Source organism: Crinia signifera, chromosome 11 (genome assembly GCF_055691185.1).
Source record: "Crinia signifera chromosome 11, ASM5569118v1, whole genome shotgun sequence".
NCBI classification, from domain to species: domain Eukaryota; kingdom Metazoa; phylum Chordata; class Amphibia; order Anura; family Myobatrachidae; genus Crinia; species Crinia signifera.
Window position 1 is genome coordinate 83,784,326 of NC_139227.1, and position 27,804 is coordinate 83,812,129.

The 27,804-nt window shown below is 44.3% G+C and overlaps 1 protein-coding gene across 1 annotated transcript in view; it reads right to left on the bottom strand.

Moving 5' to 3' along the window:
• Positions 1-23,208, bottom strand: part of LOC146045080 (uncharacterized) — a 127,494-nt gene extending 104,286 nt beyond the window's left edge. Inside the window, exons 1-10 of the mRNA XM_083163764.1 lie at positions 23,196-23,208; positions 9,151-9,207; positions 7,160-7,183; positions 6,188-6,220; positions 5,754-5,795; positions 4,574-4,624; positions 3,993-4,230; positions 3,710-3,836; positions 1,707-1,794; positions 775-884 (exon numbers count right to left, since the gene is read on the bottom strand). Coding sequence (XP_083019890.1) covers positions 775-884; positions 1,707-1,794; positions 3,710-3,836; positions 3,993-4,230; positions 4,574-4,624; positions 5,754-5,795; positions 6,188-6,220; positions 7,160-7,183; positions 9,151-9,207; positions 23,196-23,208 — 783 coding nt within the window. The remainder of the gene's footprint in view (positions 1-774; positions 885-1,706; positions 1,795-3,709; positions 3,837-3,992; positions 4,231-4,573; positions 4,625-5,753; positions 5,796-6,187; positions 6,221-7,159; positions 7,184-9,150; positions 9,208-23,195) is intronic.
• Between the last annotated feature and the right edge of the window lie 4,596 nt (positions 23,209-27,804).

The window sequence follows — 27,804 nt, forward strand, 5'->3', positions numbered from 1 at the left end:
TTTCCCCCGATGTCATACAATGTTAAAATTGTATAGCATTGTATATGGCATACAATGCCATACAATGCGATGCGATGCGATGCGATTTTAAATGGTATAAGCACCCTAATGGGGGCTTACAATGTTAAATGCACCCTCACGCCACCCCCACTATGAACGTGAACATGAAGGGTGGCGAAACGCGTCCTCCGACCTTTTCATACCCCCACTATCCACATCGGCATGGAGTTGATTTTATATAGTGTGGCGAGCGCAGCGAGCCACCGAGCCCGAAGCGGGGCGAGCGCAACGAGGCCCGCGAGCGGCTGCGGAATACATGTAATGTAATACACGTCCCCTCGCGGGGCGCGGTGGCTCGCTGCGCTCGCCACACTATATAAAGTCAGCTCCGCGCCGACGTGGATAGGGGGGGTATGAAAAGGTTGGAGGACACGTACCGCCGCCCCTCGCGGGCTCGCTGCGCTCGCCACGCTTTGGGTTGCCGTTCATACTGGGGGTGGCGTGGGGGTGCATTTAACATTGTAAGCACCCATTAGGGTGCTTATAAGCGCTTATACAATTTGAAATCGTATAGGGGGCTTAAATCGCATCGCTGTGCATCGGGTGTATGGCATGCGATGACTTAATATTGAGGCGCCGTGATAATACACAAGTACCAATAACTGTATCGTTTTGCAACTTAAAGAAAATGTTTTATCCATAAGCACTCAGATTGCCCTTGGTTCCGTCATGCAATAGCTGGACTTTGTAGCACACACCAAGATAATTACTTACATGTTTTTTGCTGTTTAAAGTGTACATTTGAGGCACTTGAAGAGGGCAAATGACATTAGGATCATCAATCTGTTGCAAATTGGCATACTGATAAGGCGTCAACATTTTCCCTTAAAAACAAGCAAAATTTGGGTTAGTACATTGCTAGGTTACAGTCTCCTGAATATTGGAGGTTATTTTGATTGCTGCGCTCCCCTGCGCATTCACACGGGAGTGCGATGTTTTACTACAGCGCATGCCCATTTCTATACATGGGCACAGCGAACTGCTAGCTTTCCGCCAGTTGGCACCTACCAGTGCAGGCATAGGGCTGTTCCCATGAAAATGCTGGCCAATCCCATGAAAATTAGGCAGTGATGTGGCTGATGTCACCAGATGTCAGCTGCCCGCCCTCTTCCTGTACAGGGAACATGCAAAGCTAAGACACCAGTTTTGCGTGTACCTTCCAAATCCTTTGATGGTCTGCGACCATTGAAATGGTTTGGCCCCCGCACAAAAGGCTGCAAATGGATATTTATGCAAAACATCCATTCACAGCGGAGCGAGGGGGGGGGGGGGGCATCTGTGCGGGCGGTGTTTAATCCACACGCAATCCTGCAAAATTCACAGCGTTGCATATGAACCAGAATCAGGCCCATTATTTCTGTGCAGAAAGTTGGATGCTTCCACTGTATGTAAGTGACAGGACCAGACCGTCTGAGACCAGATTATGAAGACGCAGAGGCAAAACGTTTCCTCATTCATTCATTGTCTCCCTGTATTGTTCCTTTGTACGGCGCTGCGAAACACTTGTGGCGCCTTATAAATAAAATTATAATAATAATAATAATAATAATTATCGCCATGTTTACAGAACGTTCATCGAAGCATATTGCTGTAGGTTTATTTATGAACCAGTAGTCACAGATCCCAAGAACAAGTAGAGAACTTACCATTCACCACAAATTCATCCTTGTGAATGCCATTAAAGTTCCCGCACAGCCCACAGGTTCTTCCTATGTATTTTTTGTCAATTTCAACCTGTTAATTAAGAAATAGTTAATATACAATTAAGCAAACTCTATGGACGGGATGAACCAACCTTGCTCGGTAAATCCCCCCAATTACCGCGCTGAAACTAATAGCATATGTTACATTAGTATTGAAACTGGGATGCATACGATATCCTGACATTCAAGATGCCAGAGGTCTCTTTTTAACCCTCAGAGTAAAATTTACTAGTGGTTTTGCATTGGGTTTGGACATCTAACTCTCTCTGCACATTACATCTGCCCCACCTGCAGTGCACATAGTTTTGTCCATTAGAGAGATAATTCTTCTTTTGCGAGTGAACCAGAATCAGGACCTTAGATCCAGCATGCTGGTTAGATCTAGTTAATGGTTGGTCAGGCCACTCTTCTCACTGGAGAACACTGGACCTGACAGATCGCTCAGCACACAGCAATGTACAGCGCTGTGTGCTGAGTGATCCTGAGCAATCTACATTGCTCAGATCACTCAGCAATATCATGTGTAGGCCTCTTTAGCCTTTTGGAAGGCTATACTGTAGCAAGTGTTTGAGAGAGATAAAGGGGAGAAGTTGCCCAAAGCAACCAATCAGCTTCTAAGTGAGTATGTCTTTAAAATGACAGTTAGAAGCTAATTGGTTGCTTTTTTTCAACTTCTAGACTGTATATCTCTCCAAGGGGGTGAATGATCTATCAAACATTGGGCAGAGATAAAGTGGAGAGAAATCTAGTGCCAACCAATCAGCATCTGTCATTCTTGCAGGCTGTGTTAGAGTCTAGAGAAGGTAGAGATGCAAATTTGTTGGTACTTTGGGGGGAGATGTACTAAGCTTTGGAGAATGACTAAGTGGAGAGAAATAAAGTACCAACCAAGCAGCTTCTGTCATTACTACAGGCTGTTTTTGACAAAATGACAGGAGCTGATTGGTTGGTATTTTATCTCTACTACTATCTACTTTATCCCTCTGAAAGGCTTAGTAGATCTGTCCCTGTATCTATATCCACTTTATATCTCTCCAAGGCCTGATACATCTCCCCCTAACGCCTCATACACATTAACAATATCCTTATTGAACTACATCGGCAGTGTTTCCCCCTGAACTCCTGGTCAAATGTCATTCAGTATACACACTGAACGATATTGTTTACCGATATCAGTCAATGATTATGATCGACCTCCCTTAGTCGACCCACTGAGTTAGGCGCCTAAAGATCGTTATCGGCCGCTGGAGCTAGTTAGACATGGGTGGCTGATCGGTGGGACCATGGTCGACGGATATATGGTCAACAGGACTTTTTGAGGATTTTTTGGCTCCGATCCACTTGGATCATTCTTTACTTTCCAAGAGGACATAGAGTTAGAAAAAAATAGTGTATCCGAACCATGGCGAGTGCAGCAAGCCATGGGAGGAGACACTGTGCACGTATACAGTGACCTTTGTGACATTCGGCACCAAAAAATCCTGAAAAAGTCTGGTTGACCATGTGTCCATTGACCATGGTCCCGCTGATCAGGCGCCAGTGTCTAACTAACAATACTGCCACTCTAGCCGCCGACTAACTTTATGTGTCTAACTGAGCTGGGTCGACCAAGAGTGGTTGAGCATACCATGGTCGATATAAACCTCGTTGTCCCGCTATACCACACCCATTGGCAACATCTTCACTTCTTTAAATCCAAACCTTAGTAATATAACTAATATACCCCTAGGGGTATATTAAGACACCTCTGTAGGTCATATCAAGGACCTCTGTCCTATAGAAGCCCTTAATTCTCTAATTTACATATCATTTATATTTTGTTGTACTGTTGTATCAAGTTTTATCTTTGTTCGTGTATTTTATCAACCATTTGAAAACAATACTGTACTGTCACAAGACTGCCATTTTGAACATGCCATCTGCCCAATTCGTCCCACCCAGCTTACCAAAAGGTTGCTGTCACTGCTCCATGTCACTATAAGCTCAAAACCTTTTTGTTTAGCGAACAGCTTTGTTATCGCTCCAGCTTTGAAAATTTCAATGCCACTTGTAGTGTAAGGCAAACTAATTGGCCTAGCCAAAAGAAAGCAAAAATTAGAAAAGTCATAATAAGTAACGTTTCCGGTAATGGATTCATATCTATCTACAGATGAGAAATCTCTGAGTTCATACAAAGTAATAGATAATGTAAGATCATGAGTCCTTGATCTATAGGTTTTGTAGACTTACTTTCCCCTTATTGTGACTTTTTGTCCTTTGACCACCACATTGATTGGTCCAATCTGGATTATAATCCTGGTAATGGAGGTTCCGCTGGACCGCTGCAATTGGACGTTGAACTCAGGGCTGTTACTATTGCAGACAGTGGCAAACACATAGTTGCAAGACCCAGTGAACTCGTAAAGATCATTGTCAAAGGTAAAGAAGTGGTTGTTGCCCCAGGTAGAACAGATCCCTTTATTAGAGCCTAGAGAGACAAAATACAACCCACCAAATAATTTATGTAGATTATTGAGGTACGAGCTGATACAATTACAGTATATGACAAGAAATATGCAACACTTTTGTTGCATTGAGGCAGATGTATTAAGCCTTAACAAGAGATAAATGCAAGGGTGATAAAGAGAGATAAAAGTCCAGCCAATCACATCGTAACTGCTATGTTACAGGCTGTGTTTGAAAAAAGTCAGTAAGGAGCTGATTGGCTGGACGTTTATCTCTCTTTATCACCCTTGCATTTATCTCTTGTTAAGGCTTAATACATCTGACCATTATTCTTTATTTTTAGGACAATAACAACACAAACTTACAACTTGAATAGTTGGCAGGACCCACTCCAAGACCACCAATAACGTAATCCTCTGCGAAGAAAAATTGGTGCTGTAAATTTGGTGACATTAATCTTTATACTTATATTTTCACATATTTTTGTTTTTCTTGGTAATAGGGTCAGCTACTTTGTGGGGATGAAGATATGGGGGGAGGGGTATTCAATTTGGGATTCCAACTGTCAGAACGTCCCAATGGTCATTCGATCGGACAGTAACTCGACAGTCGGAATTCAATGTTCCGAGTGTCGGAAAGTCCGTGGATCTGTAAAAACGGCCGCGGATTCTTAAAAAAAAATCAGCCGTGAATTCGACAATCTGCGGCTGTGTTTCGACAAAACAGATCAGACTTTAAAAAGAGTCGGATCTGACTGCCTTCAATGCTGTCGGTAACAGCAGTATTGAATAGGCGAGTGCCGCTGTTTACGCCGGCGGAAATAGCAGCACAGATTGAATTCCCCCCATTATGTTAGTCATGAAATGCATTATAATCTGAGACAATGCACTGAAAAGTGCATAAGATCTATGGAACATAATTCATGGTCACAGGAAGATTGTAAACTGTAAACAGATAAATATGTGTTTGTGTATTATGGTTTGGTAATTACAAGGCCTGAAGGGAAAGGGCGGTCCTTTAATGGCAGGTGACTTGTTCATTGCACCCATGCTGACATCAGACAAGCAGAATGTTGACTCCTGAGCAAGCATTAGTGGTATTAAAGAACAGAGCAAGTCATCTTAATGTGTCTTCAAGAGCCACCAAGAGACATGTTAGGCCCAGGTACTAGGGGTTGTGAACAGTATTCATTGTGTATCCTGGGGCCCCATTTCTATGCTGCACTACCCACTAAAGGATATATGGCCACATAGTCTTATGGGCATGGCTGAGACGCTTTAGCAAGCAGCCCAGGGGGGTATTCAATGCTGCCCGATATTTCCTATATTCTGAAATATCGGCCAGGACCTATTCAATTTCAGGTCCAGTATGGAACATGTACAGGTGCATATGCGATGAAGCCATAGTTGCATAGTGCATTTTCAGAGAGCTACCATGCAGGCTATGGTGGCATTGCTGGGTACAACCATAGTAATTCTATTGGACCTGGCTTTCTGATGCTGGTAGAAAATGAGTGAAATAATAATAATATTAATTCCCACTTACCTTTGATAGAATCATACTCTGCCTCTGCTGGATCAGTGGTGTCTGCAGCAAATGTAAAAGTAACAAATATATTTAAATTATACACTCCAGAAGCTGAAGCCCAGAATTCATTACCAGGGCTTAGGGTTCTAGTCCATTATACAGTATGGCCTCTGGTTGTGATTATATACTGTATGGTACTGAAGAATTACACCAATGCCATTATAACACAGGACTGGATAATTCATCTATTAGTTACTTACACGTACACACTCTCATGTGTAGTAAGATATTTCTATAAACACATGGTTTTAGGGACTCTCCAAAATACCTTTTAATTACTAAAAAATCCTATCCAATAAATCACATTTTGTTTATGCATATTTGATGTTGGCGGTCTGAAAAAGAGATGGCAATGCACAGAACAAGAATATAATCTTAGACCAAGCACTCACCATTTGACAGTGAAATCAGGTATTGCCGGAATACTGCAGAGAAACAGAGACACAAGGTTACATTGCATCACCAGGGCTGCCGAGAAAGGGGGGGGCTGGTACTAAATACCCGGGCTTGCTGGAGGGGCCCGGTGGGGGCCCTGGTCTGACCCCCCCTCCCTCCTGGGGAGCAGCATCACATTCCTCTACAGTATGTGCTGTGCTGACAGCAGGCTCAGCATGAACCTCTCACTGACAGCATGAGAGCTCATGCTGAGCCTGCTGTCAGTACAGCACATGCTGTAGATGTGTGCTGCTGCTGCTGCTGAGGGGGGGGGGGGGGGGCAATAAACTTTAGAGTATTATTTCACCCTGACCCACCTCTAAACATTTTGGGGGCGTGGCATATTCGTGGGAGGTGGCCACGCCTCCCGTATTTAGGCCATGCCCTCAAAATTTTACAGGGGCCCAGCATACCTCTTGGCGGCCCTTTGTATCACTGTAATGTTACTGGGTCCCCTCATTGATCACACATCACCTAAAATGAATATTGTATTTGACCTGGGACCTTACTTTAGAATTTCACATTGTATTAAACATAAATAATACTACAACACTGTGTACTAGCCCCTATACAATTACTTTAACATAAATTCTGTTTATGATTAAATTATTTAATATAAAGTATCTGCTTAAAGACACAGTAATGCTGTTTTTTAACCCTTTACAATATGATTTAATTGATCAATTTCCTATAAAAATTACTCATTTATTATCATTTATTGATATATCGCCTCGAACTTGTGGCCATTTAACCCCTAAATCACATAGGCTGACTGTCTGCATTGCCTGCTATAGGTTTGCTAAATCATGCGTCCATCATCATAATACAGTATCTCCTGGCCTTGGAAATCTTTCATGGCCAGAGCAAGTTAGCGAACACTTAGCTAGAAACAAAAAATAAAAAAACAAACTGAACAGAATGAAACTTACACAATCTTTTATTTGGACTTGAACCTGAAAAACAAAGATAGCATTACTAAATTGGCCAAATATTACAGATATGTGATACTGTATAGATTCTGTAATAGTGTAAGGGTCCCCATACATTACTGCGACTTCCCTGAGGGAAGAAGTTGAAGCCTATCCCCCTTGAGCTGCACGGACCTTCCTGGTCGGCAGGATCTCATGCCATATATCGAATATCGGTCCGTTTGCATGCGATATATGAAATGTGATCCAATTCCTTGTTGTCAGGATGCTGTCCGAGCCGGAGGTTGGATGTGCAGAACATCCGATCTCCAACTCCAATCCAATACGCAAGGGACCGTGCATTGGTTTGGATCTATTGTCAAACACATGCGATTTGGCCACTTTTCACCCGATTTCTCCACCCGATCCATCCGAATAGTGTAAAAAGTGGCCAAATTCCACTAATGTGTACATATTACATTTGCCCCACCCGGTTTGTCCCATTTTGAGAACAAATTTGCCCAATGATCAGGTCTGAATCTTTGTAACTGTAATACCAGCATTGGGGAACAACTGTTCTTCAATGTTCCATGTCCAAAATTATCAGAAACTCCAACAATTCCATGATCTCTGGCACCATTATTAATGTAAAAGAGAGAATCTCATGTGGGCCTTCTGCTAAGAAGTTGTATACCTACACCTAACCTATGTGAGAATATGGATTAGACACAGGGCCTACCCAAAGAGAGAATTCCATGAGCACACCATTTTTGTGTGCATCCACCGCACCGCGGCACGCCCCCCAGCTTGCCAATCAGGCTGCAAGCACCTTGCAAACACAGAAGTTTGCCGAAGGCGCCTGTAGTCTTGCACATGCGTATTACGGAACATGCGCAGTGGTGAGACCATTGGCCAGTGTCCGATGTCTGAATCAGGGTTATTCATTATAAAAGTAACACAGGAGATATCCCAGATATCTCCTGCCTACCTTTTAAACCCGATCTGAGCACCAAAAATACATGTACAATGTACTGTAGCTTGAGTGTTGGAACCTTCTCCATCTTCGGATGGTGTTTGTTTCCACACCACTCTCCTTCTGTATGTGAAGAAGTCCCAATTGTGAACATGGATCACTTTATCTTTTATCATTTTGTCACGTAAATTGTTTTACCATTGAGACACTTTTTAACACTAATTATTACCTCTCACAGTATGTAACACTCTTAACACCTAGCTGCTGCTTCTAACTAATGTAAGACTATTAAACACTTAGGGGGGTAGTCAATTCCGGGTCACAACTGTTGGTACATTCCAACAGCCGTGACCCTGGCCTGTTTTCGTTTTGCTAGACCGCAAATCGCCAGGCGGGATTCAATTTTAAAGTCGGGCCCGTTCTGTCGATATGCCTCTTCAATGCTGTCAGTCAAGACAGCATTGGATAGGCACCCCCGCCGCTATTTCCCCTGTCAGAAATAGCGGCTGGGATTGAATACCCCTCTTAAACTTTTCACTAATGTGATGCCTTGGGGCTGTTGGCTTGTGCTGGCCTTGGGGTTCCCATGCCTTGGACTTGAACTTTAGCGTTAGATACCAACCAGGTAAGGTTACCTGGTCAAAGTAGGTGGGCTATTTTTGGCAAAAAATATCCTAAGCACTTTAAATTTACTTATTTACATATATTGAATAATTTATTATAATTATTCTACTGTGTTTTGTAGTGTTTGGTATCTAAAGTGTGACCGGCATTTTCACATTTTTCCATTATGTTTGGAATTAGGATGCGCATTTCAAGTGTGCTCCTGCCCGTAGCTTTGTACAGTATATACAGTAGTTAGTTTCTCTGTGGCTGAACGAGAACAGAATTATGACATGACCATGTAATATTGGCTGGGTGTAAATCACTAACAGAGACAGATAAATCACTGGGTGTAAATCACTATCAGAGACAGATACTTAACATGGGTTTTCTAAATGTAGATATGACCCGTGCAATCAATTCCTTTCCAAATTACCTGATTTGAAATAGTGGTTCGGAGCATCTGGAATTGCGTGTGACTCATAGGATGAAGCTGTGTAAAAGAAAAATTACGTTAAAACTTGTTCTCTCACAGTCAATGACATAATATTGTACTGTAAATCTATCTTTTGTCAAGTTTTGCCATCTATTGCATTCTAGTATATGTATTTTCTTCCAACATGGAAATCCCTTTGCTTACAATTCACCTAAACACCTTTGTCAGATTTTTATGGGGCATACACACGGAGCGATGTATCAGCATTTTCTTTTCTTGTGATTTTGTCAGATTTGACCCAATTCAGACGGATTGGTCCAATTTATCTGACAAAATCTGATGTGCCTCTCTGACAAAATCTGATGTGCCTGATGTGTAGGACCCAATGCACGTTCCTGTGCGCATTGGGTCTAACCAAGAGATTGATCCTCCTGCACATAGGATAAATCTTAAGTAAATCAGGTCAAACTTGTCCCTCAGATAAGTTGGACAAGTGTAAGGGGGCCTTAAGTGATCTAGTGAAATTTCTTGGAAAATACCTCTTAGTCGCTATGTGTGTAGGTCCCATAACACTACAATGGCTGCTAAGTGTTGGTCAGAATTCACCTTAAACCTAAATGTCATCATACAATTACCATTATTTTATTTGAAACTTTTTGTCTTAACAAAACTAGAGGAAGGGTAGCACAGATATAGGCATTGGGTAGCTAAGAAAAATATATATTCATGTTAGTGATGTGCACCCTATGTTGGGAAGTAGATAATAAAAATAAAAAAAACATTAATGAACAGTAAATATGCTAAAACCAACTGGCATAGATAGATCTTATTGTATAGCGAATGCACGTGTCTCAGACCAGATCAGAGACTGAAGACAGCAATTTCTATGTAGGCCAGAGGCTCTCAGGGATGTGTGGTGAGGTAAATGGCTCAGGTGGTATTGACTAGTACCAGATATACACACAATATATGAGCCCAATACTTTATGTGGGCATTATACACAGGTGCCTCCACTGTCACAGATGTTTTACTTCAGAGTTTTAACTATAAAAATGAATAATGCAAAGATATATAGGAAGGGATGCAATGCAGTCCGATATTGCCAGACGTACGGGATGTTGGCCGATCTCGGACATTTTTTAAAGAGGTAATCATTTGCAAGGCATGGTTTTACCTTCAAAATGATTGCCTCTTTAAAAAAAGAAAAAATCCAAGATCGTCCGGCATTCCGCACATCCTACGATCTCGGACTGCAGTACATCCCGCCCATTTAGTCAAAGCTCTGGCTCATACCGGAGTATGACAGGAACGGCTCTGCCTCATCTGTACCACCTCACCGCACGTCACTGGAGGTTCTCAAACGCAGCCCTCAACACACCCTAACAGACCAGGTATAACCGTGTATAACCGTGTCTCAGCTCTAACTACAGAAAATTCACTGAGGTACTATTTTGTCGCCTGTGGCCAAGCATGGATAAACTTAAAACCTGGACTGTTGGGGTGTCTTGAGGACCAAGTTTACTGGCCAGTAAACTGAGCATCTGCAATCAGAGAGCTGCTGTTAAATCCTTGGATACATCAAAAGAAGGGTAGATACAAATGGAATGAGAGCTTTACCATTGCTTTGTCCGCATCGCACATATGGGACCAAACGCCACCTGCCACCCGCAGTGTCGGCCTCCCTGCTCTTCGCACACCGTGATCTTTCGCCGGGTTACCACGGCAGGGGGCATCGCCAGAAGAATCTGGCGATGCCCCATAGAAGCCTATAGGCTTCTACCGCAACCCTCCGCCGCCCCGCGCCGACCCACCGCCGCCCCACACGGACCCCCGCCGCCCCGCATCCCCCTCTCACCTGTGTCCGGGCAGCACAGAGCTGTGCTGCCCGGACCTGTGACCTCCTCCTCCCTGCACTAATCCTCTTCCGGGTGCAGGGAGGAAGAGAGCCCGGCGCAGCAGCAGCAGCGCCGGGTAAGGGAGGGAGGGGAGAGCAGCCGGGTCCCCATGGGACCTGCTGACTCTATCCCAAAGGACAGCTCTTAAGGCAAGAGCTGTCCTTTGCCATTAGTGTTAGTGCATATGCGATAATTATGAATGCGAAGTGTGGCAATAGTGGGCGGAGCTGGGGTGCGGATGTTAGAGCATTTTCCCCTGATCCATAAATTCCCAACAGTGTTAGACGGATGATGATTATTATGGATATAATGCTAAAGCGTCAAATCATGTATTCCAGAAAAGAAATAGCCCTTGGGTAAAACTCTAGAGCACAGGTTCTCAAATTCGGTCCTCAGGACCCCACACAGTGCATGTTTTGCAGTTCTCCTCACAGAATCAAGTGAAATAATTAGCTCCACCTGTCGGGTGACCTGGAAAACGTGAACTGTGTGGGGTCCTGAAGACCACATTTGAGAACCACTAGATGATTGTAGATTATTCCATCGTGGTCCTGAGATATGTAAATCTGTAGATAGCAGCTGCGCCATTTTGTCATGTAGGATGTAACAATGTACTGTAAGTCCTAGACATCCAGTTGAATTGTAGAGTGAATTACATTTTGGAGATTTGCTGTCTATGTGTTGCGATGTCCTGGAATGTCTTGGCGTTCCATATGTGTTGCTAACTTACTACATACCTGCACTGCCCAGCAAGGTGCTAAGGCAGAGGAGAAGGGAGAGTTTCATAGCAGAATGCCTGACTGCCCCTCTATCGTTTCTTCCTCAAGTTGCTCCCCAAATACACGCTTTTCTATGGCAGTTCTTCTGCTGCCAAGGAGTGAGGTAAGAGACTGTCAGGTAAGCCATGACGCTTATATATTATTGTGTAGCTCCTCCCACTAAGCTAAAAGCCTAAGGTTAATCTAATAGGATCTGCTCCCTATCACCCTTCATCCTTGATGCTAAATACCAAATGCATTGATAAGTGCATTACCCTATAACGCTATCTGATTTTCCTCACCCAGAACCAGGATACAGTGATAGTGCTAATGTGTATGGTCACGTCTATTATTTGCTAACAGTATCGTAGCATTGTAGCTAAATACGTCTTAATAGCTATGAAGCAGATCTTACATACAGGCGGAGCTTTCATATAAGTAATCTTTTCTTTCTTTCAGAACTTTGCATTGTTTATTATATTAATGCATGAAGGCATTTTAGAACATGACCCACAGTAAGAAAACACAGTGGATCAAAAAACATTACTGCCAAATACTCACTGCCAGTGACGACTAGAGGCCAATCTACAGACAAAATTACTCCTTTGTTGGCTAAAAGATGTCATAACAGAAAGTGAAAGCCATTTTTGCAGGGACACTGATCTGTTTCAAACTTTCTGAATATGGAGACAGAGAGAGAGATGTGAAGACAGAGCTTGGGGGTAGGAACAGATAGGGAGTGGAGAGTTTGTGGGCTAAACAATCTCACAGCTCAAAGTGAAAGTAAAAACTGTCACAGCTCAAAGTGAAAGTACATTGCAGAAGAGTCATTTTGAAGGGTTTTTAACTCGTTCACTAATAATAATGACATCAGGGGATGATGCTGCAGTGAGCGGAGGTGCTTGTATACCATCTGCTATGCAGGGCTGGCTCTTACATTAGGCAGACAGTGGCGTATCAATAGCCCCGCGGTCGCGGGGAGGCGCTGAGTTAAGTGTGGGCACTGGGGGTCTGCTGGGCTATTGTTACACTGCGCTGCTCAGGACCAGCAGCCTGCCTTAACCCTCAAATGTGACCCTCTCCTTGTCTACAGTCTGGGTTCCGGCGCTCCTCCTGGCTGCTGCTTGAAAATGACCATCACAAAATGGCTGCCCCCTTACAACAGACACTTTTTGAGGATGCTAGAGGAGGCAGCGGTATGCAAGCCTTTGCTTAGGACAGGTATGGATCAATGGATCAACCCTAATTAGGTCTACAATTACTATGCCAACCCCATATGGCCGACAAGGCAAAGGTTGCCAGGATCAAATGGTCAACAAAGTCATAAGCTCAACAAGGAAAAGGGTAGGCACGTGAAAAGGGCGACACAGTTGGAAAATTGACATTGAAATGGTCGACACACACATAAAATTTGACACACTTTTTCTAATGAGTACCATATGCCATTTTCAGTCACATGGAACCACAATTAATGTACAGCTTCTCTTGTAATGCATCTAGCTAGTACTGTAGTAATGTGTGATTGTTCCCCGGTCTATGGGGGTGATTCAGCACCAAATGCAGTGGGGGGGGGGGGGGGGGGGGAGGAGGTGGGTCAACGCCAGCCCCCTCTTTGGTGCACACCGAAGGAAATAAATGTCAGTTTTAACTGACTTTTATTTCCGAAGGCAGGATAAATCATTCGATGGTTGACAACCATCGAATGATTTCTCCTGCTAGCGGATGCATGTGAGGGGATTCGGTGGCGGGGGTGGGTGTTCGACTGGTTGGCATTTTTAGCCCAGGGTAAGCAGTGATTTTTGCTGCTTACCAAGCCAAGTTGAATCAGGGTCTATGGGGGTTATTCTGGTTGACTCGCAAGGCTGCGAATCTTAAACTTTTGTGAGTCCACCAAACCCCGCCCGCCGAATGCCGGTCTGCCCTCCCCCCTCGCAGCGCGGGTTTGCCTGCACTGGCTGCGAATGGATGTTTAACATAAACATCCATTCGCAGGCTCTGGGGACCCGCCCCCATCATTCAATGGTCGCCGACCCTCGAATGATGGTGAAGGCCCACGCATATGTAAGGTTGCACTGAGCAACTTTACATATGTGTGTCCACTCGGGGGGAAGTAGGCTGGCAGCTGACATCCGCTGAGGCTGCCCGGCGCCCCACGCCCCTCTCTGTCCCTCTCTGCCCCCTGCCCGCTGTGTAGGGTGCCTGCACCCAGCAGACACAATGTTCGCCGTGGGTGCACTCAGACTGCTTATGCACATGTGTAAAAATGTGCATGCGCACAGCCCCACCATCGGTTGGGCTGCGAACGTATTCTGGTTGCGAAGCAATCAGAATAGGTTTCTATGGGCCTTATTCTGATCGGAGCGGCCAAACGTGCGTACGTTCACAATTACCGCACGCTAGCCGTACGCGGCCGTTAGGGTTAAGTCCACCCACAAATCGGCCGTTCGCGTACGGGCAGAAATAACGTAGAAGGGGAGTGGTGTACAAATGAGCGTACGGCAACGTACGCGGTTGGCCCAGCCCTTACACTCCGTCGGCTAGCGTACGACTGAGCGTACGGCGCCGTCTACGGCCGTCTTTCCTCCGTCTCCCCACCGCCTTCTTGCGGCGATCTGAGCGTACGCCAGCTTGCACGGACGGGTCCCTATTGTTTTCAATGGAAAACTCAGCTTATGTCACCGCTCGTGAGAGTGAGCGTACGTCCGTGCACGCTGGCATACCCTTCACATATATGGACCTGCAAATCTTGCCTTTCAACTATAATTATGAAAATTAATTAATTGATTAAATTAATTAATGTGCAAAATAGTGGGCATGGCCTTAAAACATTGCTGAAACATCGTTTGTAGGTGTTAGATGTGGTTTATGTTATTGTATCCTAAATACAAAACCTATGTTAGTATTAGAGTGAACACGTTGACACATGTCGACTTGTGTAGATTGAGTGTGCTACTGCGTAAAGTCTATGAAAGCAGGTAGTGAATGTGTCTGTTTATCAAATACCTACCTTAGCGTATAAAAAGATTCTTACCTTAAATTAAACAAACCTTTAAATGTGGAGAAGTATAGAAACATAAGCTTCCAATGTGTTTGCGTGCTGCATGTGTGGCTTGCAGGCAGTGAAATCATGGTTTGGAGTTAATAGACTGCAGCATTGCTTATTACATTCAGGTGTATGTGTTTGAGTACTAATCAGCGTTAATTAGCCAACTCAGGCGCACGCTGGCAAGCGGTATCTGTAGGAGTGGTTTTAGCTGTCGGTTGGCGGCCGCCTGTTTGGTGTCCGAAACGAACGGTGCCTTAGTCGATCGTGCGGTAGTAGCACCGCTCATTTCTGGTGCACACCCCCGTGTACGCCCATATTTACGCCCATTTTCCCTCATTATTTCGGCCGCTCCCATCAACACGCCCCTATGCCGCCCCATTACCCGTACGCTCGCGTACAGGTTTTTTCGCACGTTGAGACCCCGGCCGTAAGCGTTGTGGAGTGTTCGCGCCGGCGCATTAGCGTATTTGCACATGCGCAGATCGTGAAAAACCCCGGGACGTACGCGTACGGCCCGGACGCTCCAACCAGAATAAGGCCCTATGTGTGTAAGCAGCTCCAGTAGGTACATGATTATTGGAATGAGGAAGGAACGCTAAGTGTTTAAAAAAAAAAAAAAAAACAAATAAAAATATAAAATATATAGAGTGAACACCTGTAAAAAATAAAATGGTAAAACTCCAAAAGGTGTCTAAACATTGTTTACTAACCATTTTATTTTTATAGGTGTTCACTTTTTTTTTAATAACATTTGTATTTATTCTATTTAAAACACTTAGCGTTCCTTCCTCATTCCAATGCTTCTAGCAAGGTTACAAACCCTAATTGTAGTCCACGTGGATGAAGTGGTTAAAAAAACAAAGTGGTTAAAAAAACACACAAAACTTGTGTCCACCATATGTATGTATGTATGTACCTTTAATCCTATTGATTCTGTCGGCATTTTGAGAATGTTGATCTAATGCATGTTGACCATATAGGGTCAACCTATTTACAGTCTACTTATTAAAGAAAAAGAAGTTTGCCATAGGGTTTTTACGCAGGGGGTTTCCAAATGTAGCCCATAATCTCCCACTAGTACTTTTTATACACTGGATACTGTATGGAATACAGTATTAATATATTAACAGTACAGATGGTCTGTAGTATAGGCTGTTTCAAACATTTAAATACGATAAGTGGTCAGGAAACATATTAAATATAATAAATAAATATACGGATAATGGTTGGCATTACTGTCTCACAGCGCTGAGGTCATGGGTTCCATTCCCACCATGGCTCTAACTGTGCAGAGTTTGTATATTCTAACCGTATTTGCATGGGTTTCCTCCGGGTACTCCGGATTCCTCCCACAATCCAAAAACATACTGGTAGGCTAATTGGCTCCCAAAATATTTAACCCTAGAATGTCTGTGTGTGCGTGTATATGTGGTAGGGAATATAGATTGTAAGCTCCTCTGGGGCAGGGACTTATGTGAATGTTCATATACTCTGTAAAGCGCTGCGGAATATGTGTGTGCTATATAAGAAACTGTTAATAAATAATAAATACACAAACATAATAGAACCAGTACTGCACTTTCTAATCTACCACTTCATGGTAAGGCTCCTGTCGCTTCCTCCTGGCTCTACATTGCGATGTTTAAGGACACTGATCCGCACATACAGTATATGTGGTAGAAGAAGCTGGTACACTGGGCATGTGCAGCAGCCCTGCTCTGTCCCAAACACTGCATGATGCGGTGGCAGCTCTATTAACATATTATATACCAATGCTATTGTCACAATTTAAGGCATTTGCCAAGAGGAGGGGGTTGCCCAGAACCCCCCCCCACGCATTTTCCTATAACTGCAATTTAAATATATGTTGCAGTGAGTTGTTCCACTATGAGGTCAGAAATGCTGTAACGTTACTGCTAATTTAATACACATTTGTTTCTGCTGCTGCTAACAGGTACATTAGTGTTCCTTAATTAAAACATTATAGCATTATTTTGCTCCATTTCACATTATACTTGTGATAAGCGAAGGTACGTGAATAATCACCTCCGGTAATAAATGAAGAAATAAATAGTATTTACAGACTAATATTTTAGGTTTTTCTTTTCTCTAATCCAGTGTTTCCCAACCGTGGTCCTCAAGTACCCGTTCTTCAGGTCACCTGTGGATTTTTAAAATGACAGTGAACTGTTAGGGGCACTAACCAGTGTTGGGAACTACTGCTCTAATCCAAAAACATCACAAGTCAAAAACATGTCATGAACTATTCAGAAGAAAATTCCTCACCAATGCTATCCCTCTGTAATTGCCCCGTGATCCTGCATTCTTGCTCCTTCCATCCATACAAAGAATTTAACATAAAGCAACTGTTGTTTACACTGCAAAGTAAATAAATGGAATTAAGTAACTATAAATTTTGTGCCCCCTGCCAAAAAGTTTGTGGCCCCCCCCCCCCCCCCCCGGGCTCCTCTCCAGCGTGTTTCCCCAGTGAGGCAGAGAGACCAGCAGAAACTGCTGCTTCCCCTGGCTCCGAAGCATCCCAGGCCGCCCTAGCACACCCACCCATCCTGTACACAGTAGCCAATTGCCGGCTCTGTGTACAGTCAATTGAATCAGTGGGGGGATTTGTCGTCTCTGTCATAGCCACACCCGTGCTGCGGCTGACTCGCCTCCGGTGCTCAGCCAGTGGGCAGCAGCAGGCAGCAGCATATTAGTGCATTGAGCGGGTGCCAGCGCCCACACAGACCCCGCTGCCACTTGCTCCCCCAAGCGGCAGCTGGGGCTGCCTTACAGTAGTTACGTCACTGATTGCAAGTCTAATATAACTATCTATGCCTATACAACTCTGTTCAAATACACCATGTACTACAAACTATTGCTCTGCATTGCTCTCCTCTCAAAATCAGTCTTTTCTCTCGCTCCTCCTGAAACTCAGCCCTCTATACACATTTCTGCCTCAATTATCCATGACCCTCTTATTAACACTCATGAGATTTTTACATATCTCTCTACATTGACAATAACATCCACAAACTGTCGCCAGAAACAACATTCACAAACCACCTGCAGCTATACCTATCTTTCTCTACTGATTCTATTAGCTGGTGACATTTCACTTAATCCAGGCCCCAGCTGCTTGCCCTGATCGCAGACCCCTAACTCTCAGGAACATAGTAATCCAGCTAACCTCATAAACATCAAATGCCTCCCTCACCCCCCCAAATCACTAAAATGTGTGTTATGGAATGCACGCTCTGTTGGCAACAAATTAACATCCATCAACGACCTCTTCATTTCAAACAACTTCAACCTGCTGGCTATAACAGAAACATGGCTCTCACAATCAGACACAGCCTCCCCTGCAGCCCTGTCACACGGTGGTCTCCACTTCACACACACCTCCAGGCCTGGTGACAGCAGAGGAGGTGGGGTTGGAATATTACTATCCCAATCCTTATCATACACAGTTCTTACACAGGTTCCATCACTCACATTCACATAATTTGAAGTACATTCCATCAGAACTTACACTCCTGTCTCGCTGCGTGTTGCAGCTATCTATTGCCCACCTGGGAAACCAACACGATTTCTGGAAGACTTTTCTGCCTGGCTACAGTACCTCACTTCCTTTCCACATCTCAACCATCATCATGGGTGACTTCAACATTGCTATTGATAGCCCAAAATCTGCTTCTCATGCCTCCAAACTTCTCTCTCTAACCTCCTCTCTCGGCCTCTCTCAATGGGCTGACTCCTCTACTCATCGGGAGTGCAACTGCCTTGATCTTGTATTCACTAAGCTGTGTTCAGTGTCTGAATTCACAAATATTACTTTCCCTCTCTCAGATCACAACTTTATCACCTGCATGCTGTCCTCTAGTACTTCAAACTCAAAAACACTGAAATCCCTTAACCACTTGAGTGGTATGCCCAGATATTTTCCGGGCTCAGTCGCGCTGCCGCAGCGGGCTGTCCCGGAAAATTTCCAGGCATGCCACGAAGAAGAAGGTGTGCACCAGTGGTGTCCAGGTGTGCACCACTGGCGCATCACCTGTATGGGCATCCCCCCACAGTGGTCGCTCTGATCTGCCCTGGCCGGAGCTCCCCTGTCGCAGCCGCCATTAGTTGTAGTAGCAAGCGGCTGACGGCAGGCTGGGGGGGGGGGATCGGGAGTTTGGGTGCCCGAGTCCTCCCGAGCTGCCCAAACATCCCAGAGCCTGCCACATGTTATAAAGAAGGCTGGGGCGGCGGAAGGGCTCGGAAGCTCCGGCGTGCGATCCCGGAGCAAAAGATGAGGGGGAGTGATGGGGAGGGTGGCCCACAGCTCTGTGGTGAGTTTTGCTGGGGCTGGACAAACCTGCCTTGGTAGGTTCGTCCTGCCCCAGCAAAACTCACCACTCAAGGGGTTAATCCACCTCAAACCCGCAGAAATATTTATGATATTAATTTTCAAGTACTCTCCTCCTCTCTGCAATAACAGTTTTCTCCTATTTCTGCATTCACTACTCCTGAGATGGCGATATCACACCTAAGCCTAACTCTCAAAACAGCCCTGTAGGCTTAGACGCCAACCGTGGCACTCTAAATTAACAAGACACCTACAAAATCTCTCACGCAAAGTTGAGCGTAAATGGCGTAAATCTCACAGTGCAATGGATTTCTTTACATATAAAAATATCTACCAGTCCTAGTTATGCCCTGGAAAATGCCAAACAAACATATTTCCAAACTCTCATTTTTGCTCAAGCTTCTAACCCAAAACGTCTTTTTAATACATTAAACGTCTTTTTAATACCCTCCCTCACCCAAGCCACCAGCCACTATCCATGCACAAGATCTTGCTTCCTACTTCAGGGATAAGATTGACGAGATCAGATATGAATTGGTATGCTCCAACTCAGTTGGTGATCTGCTCAATTCCATACCTGTGCCCTCTGATGTATTTACTTCATTTGATCCCACGAATGAAGGTGAAGTATCTGCACTTTTCTCTTACCCTCACAAATAAGTAAATATCTGTCTCCTGTGCTCATCTTATAAATCTTAACTAAAATCTGTAACCTCTCTTTCTCTACTGGTGTCTTTCCTTCATTGTTCAAACACGCAGTTATTACTCCGATTCTGAAAAAACAGAATTCTGACCCAAGCTCTCTCTCAAAGTACCGTCCAATCTCTCAACTTCCATGCACCTCCAAACTACTTGAAAGACTTGCCTCACACACTTTCTTAACGCGCGCAACTTACTGGACCCGCATCAGTCAGGCTTTCGGACCCAACACTCCACAGAGACAGCACTGACTAAAGTTGTGAATGTTCTGGTCACTGCTAAGTCTAAAGGCCACTGTTTACTACTAATTCCTCTATATCTCTCTGCTGCTTTTGACACTGTTGACCAAGCACTTCTAATGCAAACACTACAATCCCTAGGTCTGAAAGACACAGCCCTCTCTTGGTTATCATTCTACCTATCTTACCGCTTCTTTAGTGTTTGTTTCTCTGATTCTACCTCCTTTTTGCTACCTCTTTTAGTTGGAGTACCTCAGGGTTCAGTTCCAGGTTCTCTGCTTTTCTTAATCTATACCTCATCCCTTGGCAAACTAATCAGCTCCTTTGGATTTCAGTATCATCTGTATGCGGATGATACTCAGCTCAGACCTGTCCCCATCTGTATTGAGCCGTGTCTCTGAATGCCTTTCTGCTGTTTCATCTGTCTCAAAATCATGCCACATGCACCTAAAAAAACATATTCAAAATTCGCCCTTACCTAACACAAGACACTGCAAAAACTTTAATCCATGCACTCATCATCTCACGCATTAATTATTGCAATAGTCTCCTTATTGGCCTTCCCCAATACAGACTCTCACCACTACAGTCCATCATGAATGCAGCTGCGAGGCTAATCTTCCCAGCCAGACATTCATCGTCTACAAAGCTACTCTGTCAGTCACTTAACTGGTTACCTGTATTCTACCGTATTCAATACAAAAATATTTTACTTGCACACAAACCCATAAACCAAACTACACCAACATACATATCTTCTCTTATCTCAAAATATCTTCCAACCCGACCTCCACACTCCTCACAAGATCTGCGTCTCTCATCCACACTCATTACTCGCTCCCATTCCCGACTGCAGGACTTTCTTCAGGCTGCACCCACTCTGTGGAATGCCCTCGTAAGCACAATAAGGCTCTCCTCCAGTCTCCAAACCTATAAGCGTTCCCTGAAAACTCATCTCTTTAGGCAAATTTAACAAATTCTAGTCCAGTCACGGAACCTTACATTCTGGTGGAATCGATGCAATAAAGAATACAGTATTTATCCTTATGTATCAATGTCCATTTTCCTATAGATTGCAAGCAGGGCCCTCCTACCTTTTGACTGTCTGTAAATACCCTGTCTCCTTTTGTAAAGCGCAACAGATTATGCTGCGCTATATAAGAAACTGTTAATAAATAAATAATAAATAAGTCTATAATAGGGTCAAGAAAAAAGGGAAAATGGAGCAGCAATGAGATACGAATAATGGTGGCTCAATCATATCTTGCAATGGAAATATCTGTATTTCTGCTATTATGTAGTATTCAAATATCATTGCCGACACGCAACGTTGTTGACCTTTACACCAACTACTCCAGGGGGAGGCAATTTTGCCGGTGCGTGGGTGCATGGCAAAGCGGGAAGATGCTCTGTGCAAGGAGCACATTGACGTAATCATATTATTGTGGCTCCGCCCCCTGCTATTCAGTGTTGTAAAAATGGAATTGGATAGCAGGGGCGGGGCTATGATGATGCAATACAGCGCTAATTGCATCATCTGGCCATCTTGGAACACCCACTTGTGCTCAAAAGTATGCGGACTGGGAGTCCAAGGGGATGCAGGGGACTTTCCAGGGGCTGGTAGGGCCACCTGATTTTTGGGTGCCTCCTAGCCATTCTGGGAGGTTAGCCAAGTACAGTATGTGCTGTTTTTAGCGTGCTGGGGAAATATTTTAACTTTCTTTCTTGTCTAGCTTGCTCCAAATCCCCTGGCTGATTTCAATATTTGCTTATGAGAGGAACATCTTGAACAACAGTCATTTCTTTCTACCCAAGATATTGGAAAAAAGGAAGAAACCCTTGTATTTTCATATTATTTCATATTGTTATATTCATATTCACTTGGACTTTTATTACTGTTTTTTTATTATTTCCACCGGTTAAATGGGGTTATTTTGCAAGTTCTGCCTTCAATAAAAGTATTTTGTAATTGATTCCCTTCCTACTGGCTCCCTATTGACCAACCTTGGGAGAGAAAATGTGGAAGTCATTGCAATGAGTAACAGTGCAATATTGACACATGGATATCAAGCTACCAGTATCAGGAACACGGAAAATAACCTTATCTTGGGCAGTGTTTAAAGTTCACCCATATCAGCCCTGAGAAACAAACTTTATGTAATCAAGTCCTGGAGCTCATATTACACATAAGAAATCCTGGAACATAATTTTATGTGTCCGTGTATGGCGAAAATTATATGTCGTACTTCCAGAAGATATAAATTCTTCTTGTCTTCTTTTTAATCACATAAATTAATGATATTTTCTGAACCAATGTAAATATTGAATGTTTTTTTGGGGGGAAGTTTGCTTTAACTGTTTGCCTTGTTGGTTTTACAGGGTTTAAAGCTCATGTTAACGAGTACTTTGAATAATTTGTTAGAAGGTTACATGAAGCAATCTCTAAATAAACAGTGACTGACATACACGCACTCACATAATGCATTGCTATGGCATCCTGATGTTATAGGTAAGGTTTCCTTGGCTGTCCCATTACCCACCTGTTGTGGTGGCTCATGGCAGGTGGAGAATACTGGTGCATTTAAAGGTTCTCTATAGTTCTCTAATGAATCTACCGTATTTTATTGAAATATTTTACAAGTTTGTTAGTAACTAAAGTAAATATATCGCATGAGGTTGAAAAAAAGGTCTCAGCTTTATTGATAACTGGAGTAATTAATTCATGCAGGAAATACATGAATATCATTAGATAGATTCGCAGTTAGAACATTTTGCGAAAGCCTAGAAAATAGTATATCATTGAATGAGTGCATTGCATGAGCATGGGAACCGCCGGCATAGCAATAGTCCCTGGCTTAGATGTGCTCGCTGTACTGTGATCCGCACACATTCAAAGTATTTCAATAATCGGTCACCATGTGAATTCGCACAAAAACAATCAGGTCTGAATAACCCCCTACTGTATATGTGATAGGGTGAGAGTAAAAGTGTGAGTTTAAATTCGCATCAACCTACTGTGTGTATGATGTTAGTTTGTCCTATAGGGTGGGATGTACTAACATCCGCCACCCATCTTCGCCGGCTACTGCATTCTTACTAATCGCATATGCACTAACATATGTAATTAGTAACACAAAGGACAGCTCTTGCAATAAGAGCTGTCCTTTGCAGTGTGGGAGTCCCTCTGTGCCATGGCTACGGGACATGCGGTGGGAGATCCGTGATAGATTCCTCACACAGGGCCTTATTTTGGTTCATTCTTTCTGACAAAATCCTTCTTAGATAGACAAAACCATGTGCACTGCAGGGGGGGCAGATGTAACATGTGCAGAGAGTATTAGATTTGGGTGAGTAATTTTGTTTCTGTGCAGGGAAAATACTGACTGCTTTATTTTTACACTGCAATATAGATCTCACTTTGAAGTAAAACCCCACCCAAATCTAATTCTCTCTGCACAAGTAACATCTGCCCCCCCTGCAGTGCACATGGTTTTGCCCATCTAAGAAGGATTTTGTCAGAAAGAATGAACCAAAATAAGGCCCACAGTGTTGCGAAAAGATGCCCATGTACTTCTATAGGTATTGCCAGCTTTTTCTGGCGATACCCCACACAGCGGTACCCAGGCAGAGGGGCTTTAGTGTATATAAAAATGTGATAAAAAGTTCCAAAAACAGGGTTTTTACTGCATTTTCACTTTAGTGCATCCCACCCACTGAGTGTGAGTGAGAGAGAGAATTTGTTCCAAGCATTATGCTGTTCATGCTTAGAGGGGGGGGGGGGGGGGGGGATCAGAAGCTAGAAAGGAGGAAGACATGTTTGAGACTGACAAGGAGAAGGGTTATGAGGAGAAGAAGACGCAGAAGGAGGAAGATGAAGAGTCTGTTGGTCCACTCCCTGTAAGGATGCGCACTGGTAGGAAAGTAGGCTTCATGTATAAGGAGAACTGTGCACTGCTACATGCAATGATGCAGCTATCTGTTCTCCTTCTCAGACAGTAGTCTCACCATACTCTCTTGGCCTGGAAGAAGGCATTGTGGCAAGGGATCACAGAAGCGGTGAATGCTGTGAGCTCCTTCCGGTACGGTATTTCCATCATCATGAAGTGAAACATGTCAGGAATGGGAAGATGGTGGATGAGCTGAAGGAGTTGTAGAGGACTGGGGGTGGGTGTGCAGTACCTATTCACTACACGATATATGAGGAGGAGCATCAACAAAATATTCTGCCCAAACTCGTCCTGGGATCCCACACAGTAACACAGACCGTCCTCTATATCAATGTATTTCTGGTGAGTAACCAAATCATTGTTCACCTTTTTTTTAACTGCACCAACCAATTTCAGTTTTTACTTAGTGTTAGGTCCATTTAACTTTATGTAAAGTGTTACTGAGTAAATACTGCTATACCGCTCCGACTCCAGCCCCTTCTGTATACATCAAGGACCTTATTCTGGTTGACTCGCAAAGCTGTGAATTCACCAAACATCGCCCGCCCGCCTGCACGTCCACCCCCCCTCGCACACTGAGTTGCCCCCGCACGCATGCGAATGGATGTTTTGTATACGCAGCTAGCGTGTGCAAAGGAAATCATTCGATATTCACCGACCATCAAATGATTTCTACAGCGCTCGCAGATGTGAGACACCTTTCTGGTGTCTCACATGTACGACCGCCTTGTGCAGGAAGGATACGGGCAGCTGATATCCACTGACCCAGGCCCCTTCTATTTTCTAGGCTTCTGCCCCTTCGACCCAGGCCATTGGCGCATTTACATGGGAATGCCCAGCATTTTCATGGGAAACACCGGGCATCCCATGAGCATGACCACATTCTCTTCCTTCACTATCACTTTCATGTTCCTCTTTGTAACTATTTTTTAACTATCAGTAAACCTGCAGGATTAAATAAATAAATAAATAATTTAACAAATATATAACTGTGGGTCTATGCTATAGTAATAGTTGGCCACATGTACGCAGATGCGCTGTTCTTAGACATCTGTGCACATATACACCAGTCCTATATCTATTACAAAAGATCTGTCCGAATTCAGATGCATATCAGTGTCCTCAGAAGACTAAAGGCCCCCATACATTAGTCCGACTTGTCCTAGGGACAAGTCGGACATGATTTTCCCTGCAGCGGGATATTCTAACATCTGCTGCCCATTTTCGCCCCCCTTCGCTGGCCACTGCATTCTTAATAATCGCATATGCTCTAACATATGCGATTATTAATGCAAGGGACAGCTCTTTGCGATAAGACCTGTCCCTTGCGATGCGGTGCCGGCACTGGACTTCTGGGACAGAGACCCGGGAGTCCGTCTGCGCATGCGCAGAGTGACGGGGACGGCGGGGGGCATGCCGGGAGGGATCTGTCATGGATCCCTCACAGTAGCGCTGCGGTAAGAAGTCCATAGGCTTCAACAGGGAATCTGTAAAAAGAGGAAGAAAATATACTCCTTTTTTTGGGGCACTCTTAAGTTAAAGATTACGTATCGTAATCAGTAGGTTGTCATAAATTGAGACATAGTGTGAAAGTAATGTGGGGTGGGGCACAGAAAGGGGCAAACTAGTATAAAGCCTCAAAAAAGTTTAGAGTAAAAATTAAATTGAATGCTAGTAATACACTATTGCCCTAGTTATAGGTATGTGTGCTAAAATTTAACCTTTTTTTTTTTTTTAAAGAGTATTAGACAGACATGTTAGACTTATACACACAAGCAAACAAACAACAGAAAAAGAAGGGCTTTACATTGATATTAGATATAATGTAAGTTCCATGAGCGATAATGAAGAATATTATCAGGTATACATTGGTGCACTGTGTCTTTCTGCAGAGAGAGAGGTAAGAAAGATATTGGGTGACATTCTATGGGCTGAGAGAAAAGCGCATATATTTTTCGCACTCCACATTGCCGCTCTTCGCACTTTCAGAAATCGCATTTTTTTGTCATAATTCGCATATTTAATGGGATGCGCATTAGAGGCTAAAAAGTGCGATGTAGTGCGATTTGCGGCGAATTGATGCGAAATTATGTCACTAAAAAGTGTGATTTCTTCTGCCGGTCATGTGCGAATTTTAGACCAACCGGAGTGCGATTTACAAGACTGTCTCCACATGACAAATAACCCCCTAACCTATTGGCCCACCTAGGTCCCCTCCATTATGCATCACACCCCCTATATAAAGGGGCATTGGCGCCATTTCACTCTTTGATAGGAAGTAAGGATCATGGAGAGGAGCAGTGACAGTGTGAGAAGAGGAAGAGGTGTTGGTGGCAGAGTGAGGAGTGGCAGAGGGGCCAGTGGCAGAGGGAGCAGTGGCAGTGTGACCAGAGGAAGAGGGGCCAGTGGCAGAGGGAGCAGTGGCAGCAGCCAGGCAAGAGGATCCAGTGGGAGAGGCAGCAGAGGACTGGTGAGGTCGACCTCAATTACAGGGAGTGGCAGCAGTGTGGCAGCCACCATGGCCACTGCAAGGGCAGCCCCAGACCAGGCCCTGGCAGACCAGGCCCAGCAGGAGGAGGTGGAGGATCGGCTGGCATCCCCATCCTGTAGCCAGGACCTTGCCCATACCCCACAGCAGCTGCAGGAGGGCCACATGTCCGAGATGGAGGAAGATGGAGGTGAGGAGGAGGAGGAAGACACTGGCATGGAGGAGGATTTTGACATGCATGTGGAAGATATAGATGATGAGGAGGGTGAAGCTGGCCACACCAAAAGTGGGAGAAAGGTCCGATTCAGTTATGAGGAGAATGTGGCGCTTGTCCGGGCCATCATACCCCTGTATGACCGCTTACTGGGGAAAAACCAGCACAAGACCACCTCACATCGTAAACGTGGTATGTGGAAGGACATCACCCAGGCGGTCAACGCTGTCAGTCACCACAAGAGGCTAATCAAAAACGTTAAAAAGTGGTTTAACGACATCAAGGTGAGCCATAGTTGATTGCACAAAAATCACATACATGTTGTTAATATACTTACAAGGTTTTTTACAGCAAGGGATAGGTCTGCACCACCAACTGTACCCTTGGACTGTGTCTATTGGGCTAAATGTGGGGGCAAAAAGATGTTAGTGATAAATGTAATGTAGGTGAGTTCACTTCCAGCAAAGGTACATGTAGGAATAGAGGGCACATGTGCTTACCAGAAAAGTAGTGCCTGATGATGGGCCTTATTCTGGTTGGAGCGGCCGGGCCGTACGCGTACGTCCCGGGGTTTTTCATGATCTGCGCATGCGTAAATTCGCTAATGCGCAGGCGCGACCACTTCACAACGCTTACGGACGGGTCTCTACGTGCGAAAAAACCTGTACGCGAGTGTACGGGCATTGGGGGCGGCATAGGGGCGTGATGAGGGGAGCGGCCGAAATAATGAGGGAAAATGGGCGTAAATATGGGCGTACACGGGGGTGTGCACCAAAAATGAGCGGTGCTACTACCGCACGATCGACTAAGGCACCGTTCATTTCGGACACAAAACAGGCGGCTGCCAACCGCCATCTCAAACCACCCCTACAGATACCGCATGCCAGCGTGCGCCTGAGTTTGCTAATTAACGCTGATTCCTACTCAAACACATACACCTGAATGTAATAAGCAATGCTGCAGTCTATTAAGTCCAAACCATTATTTCAATGCCTGCAAGCCACACACACAGCACGCAAA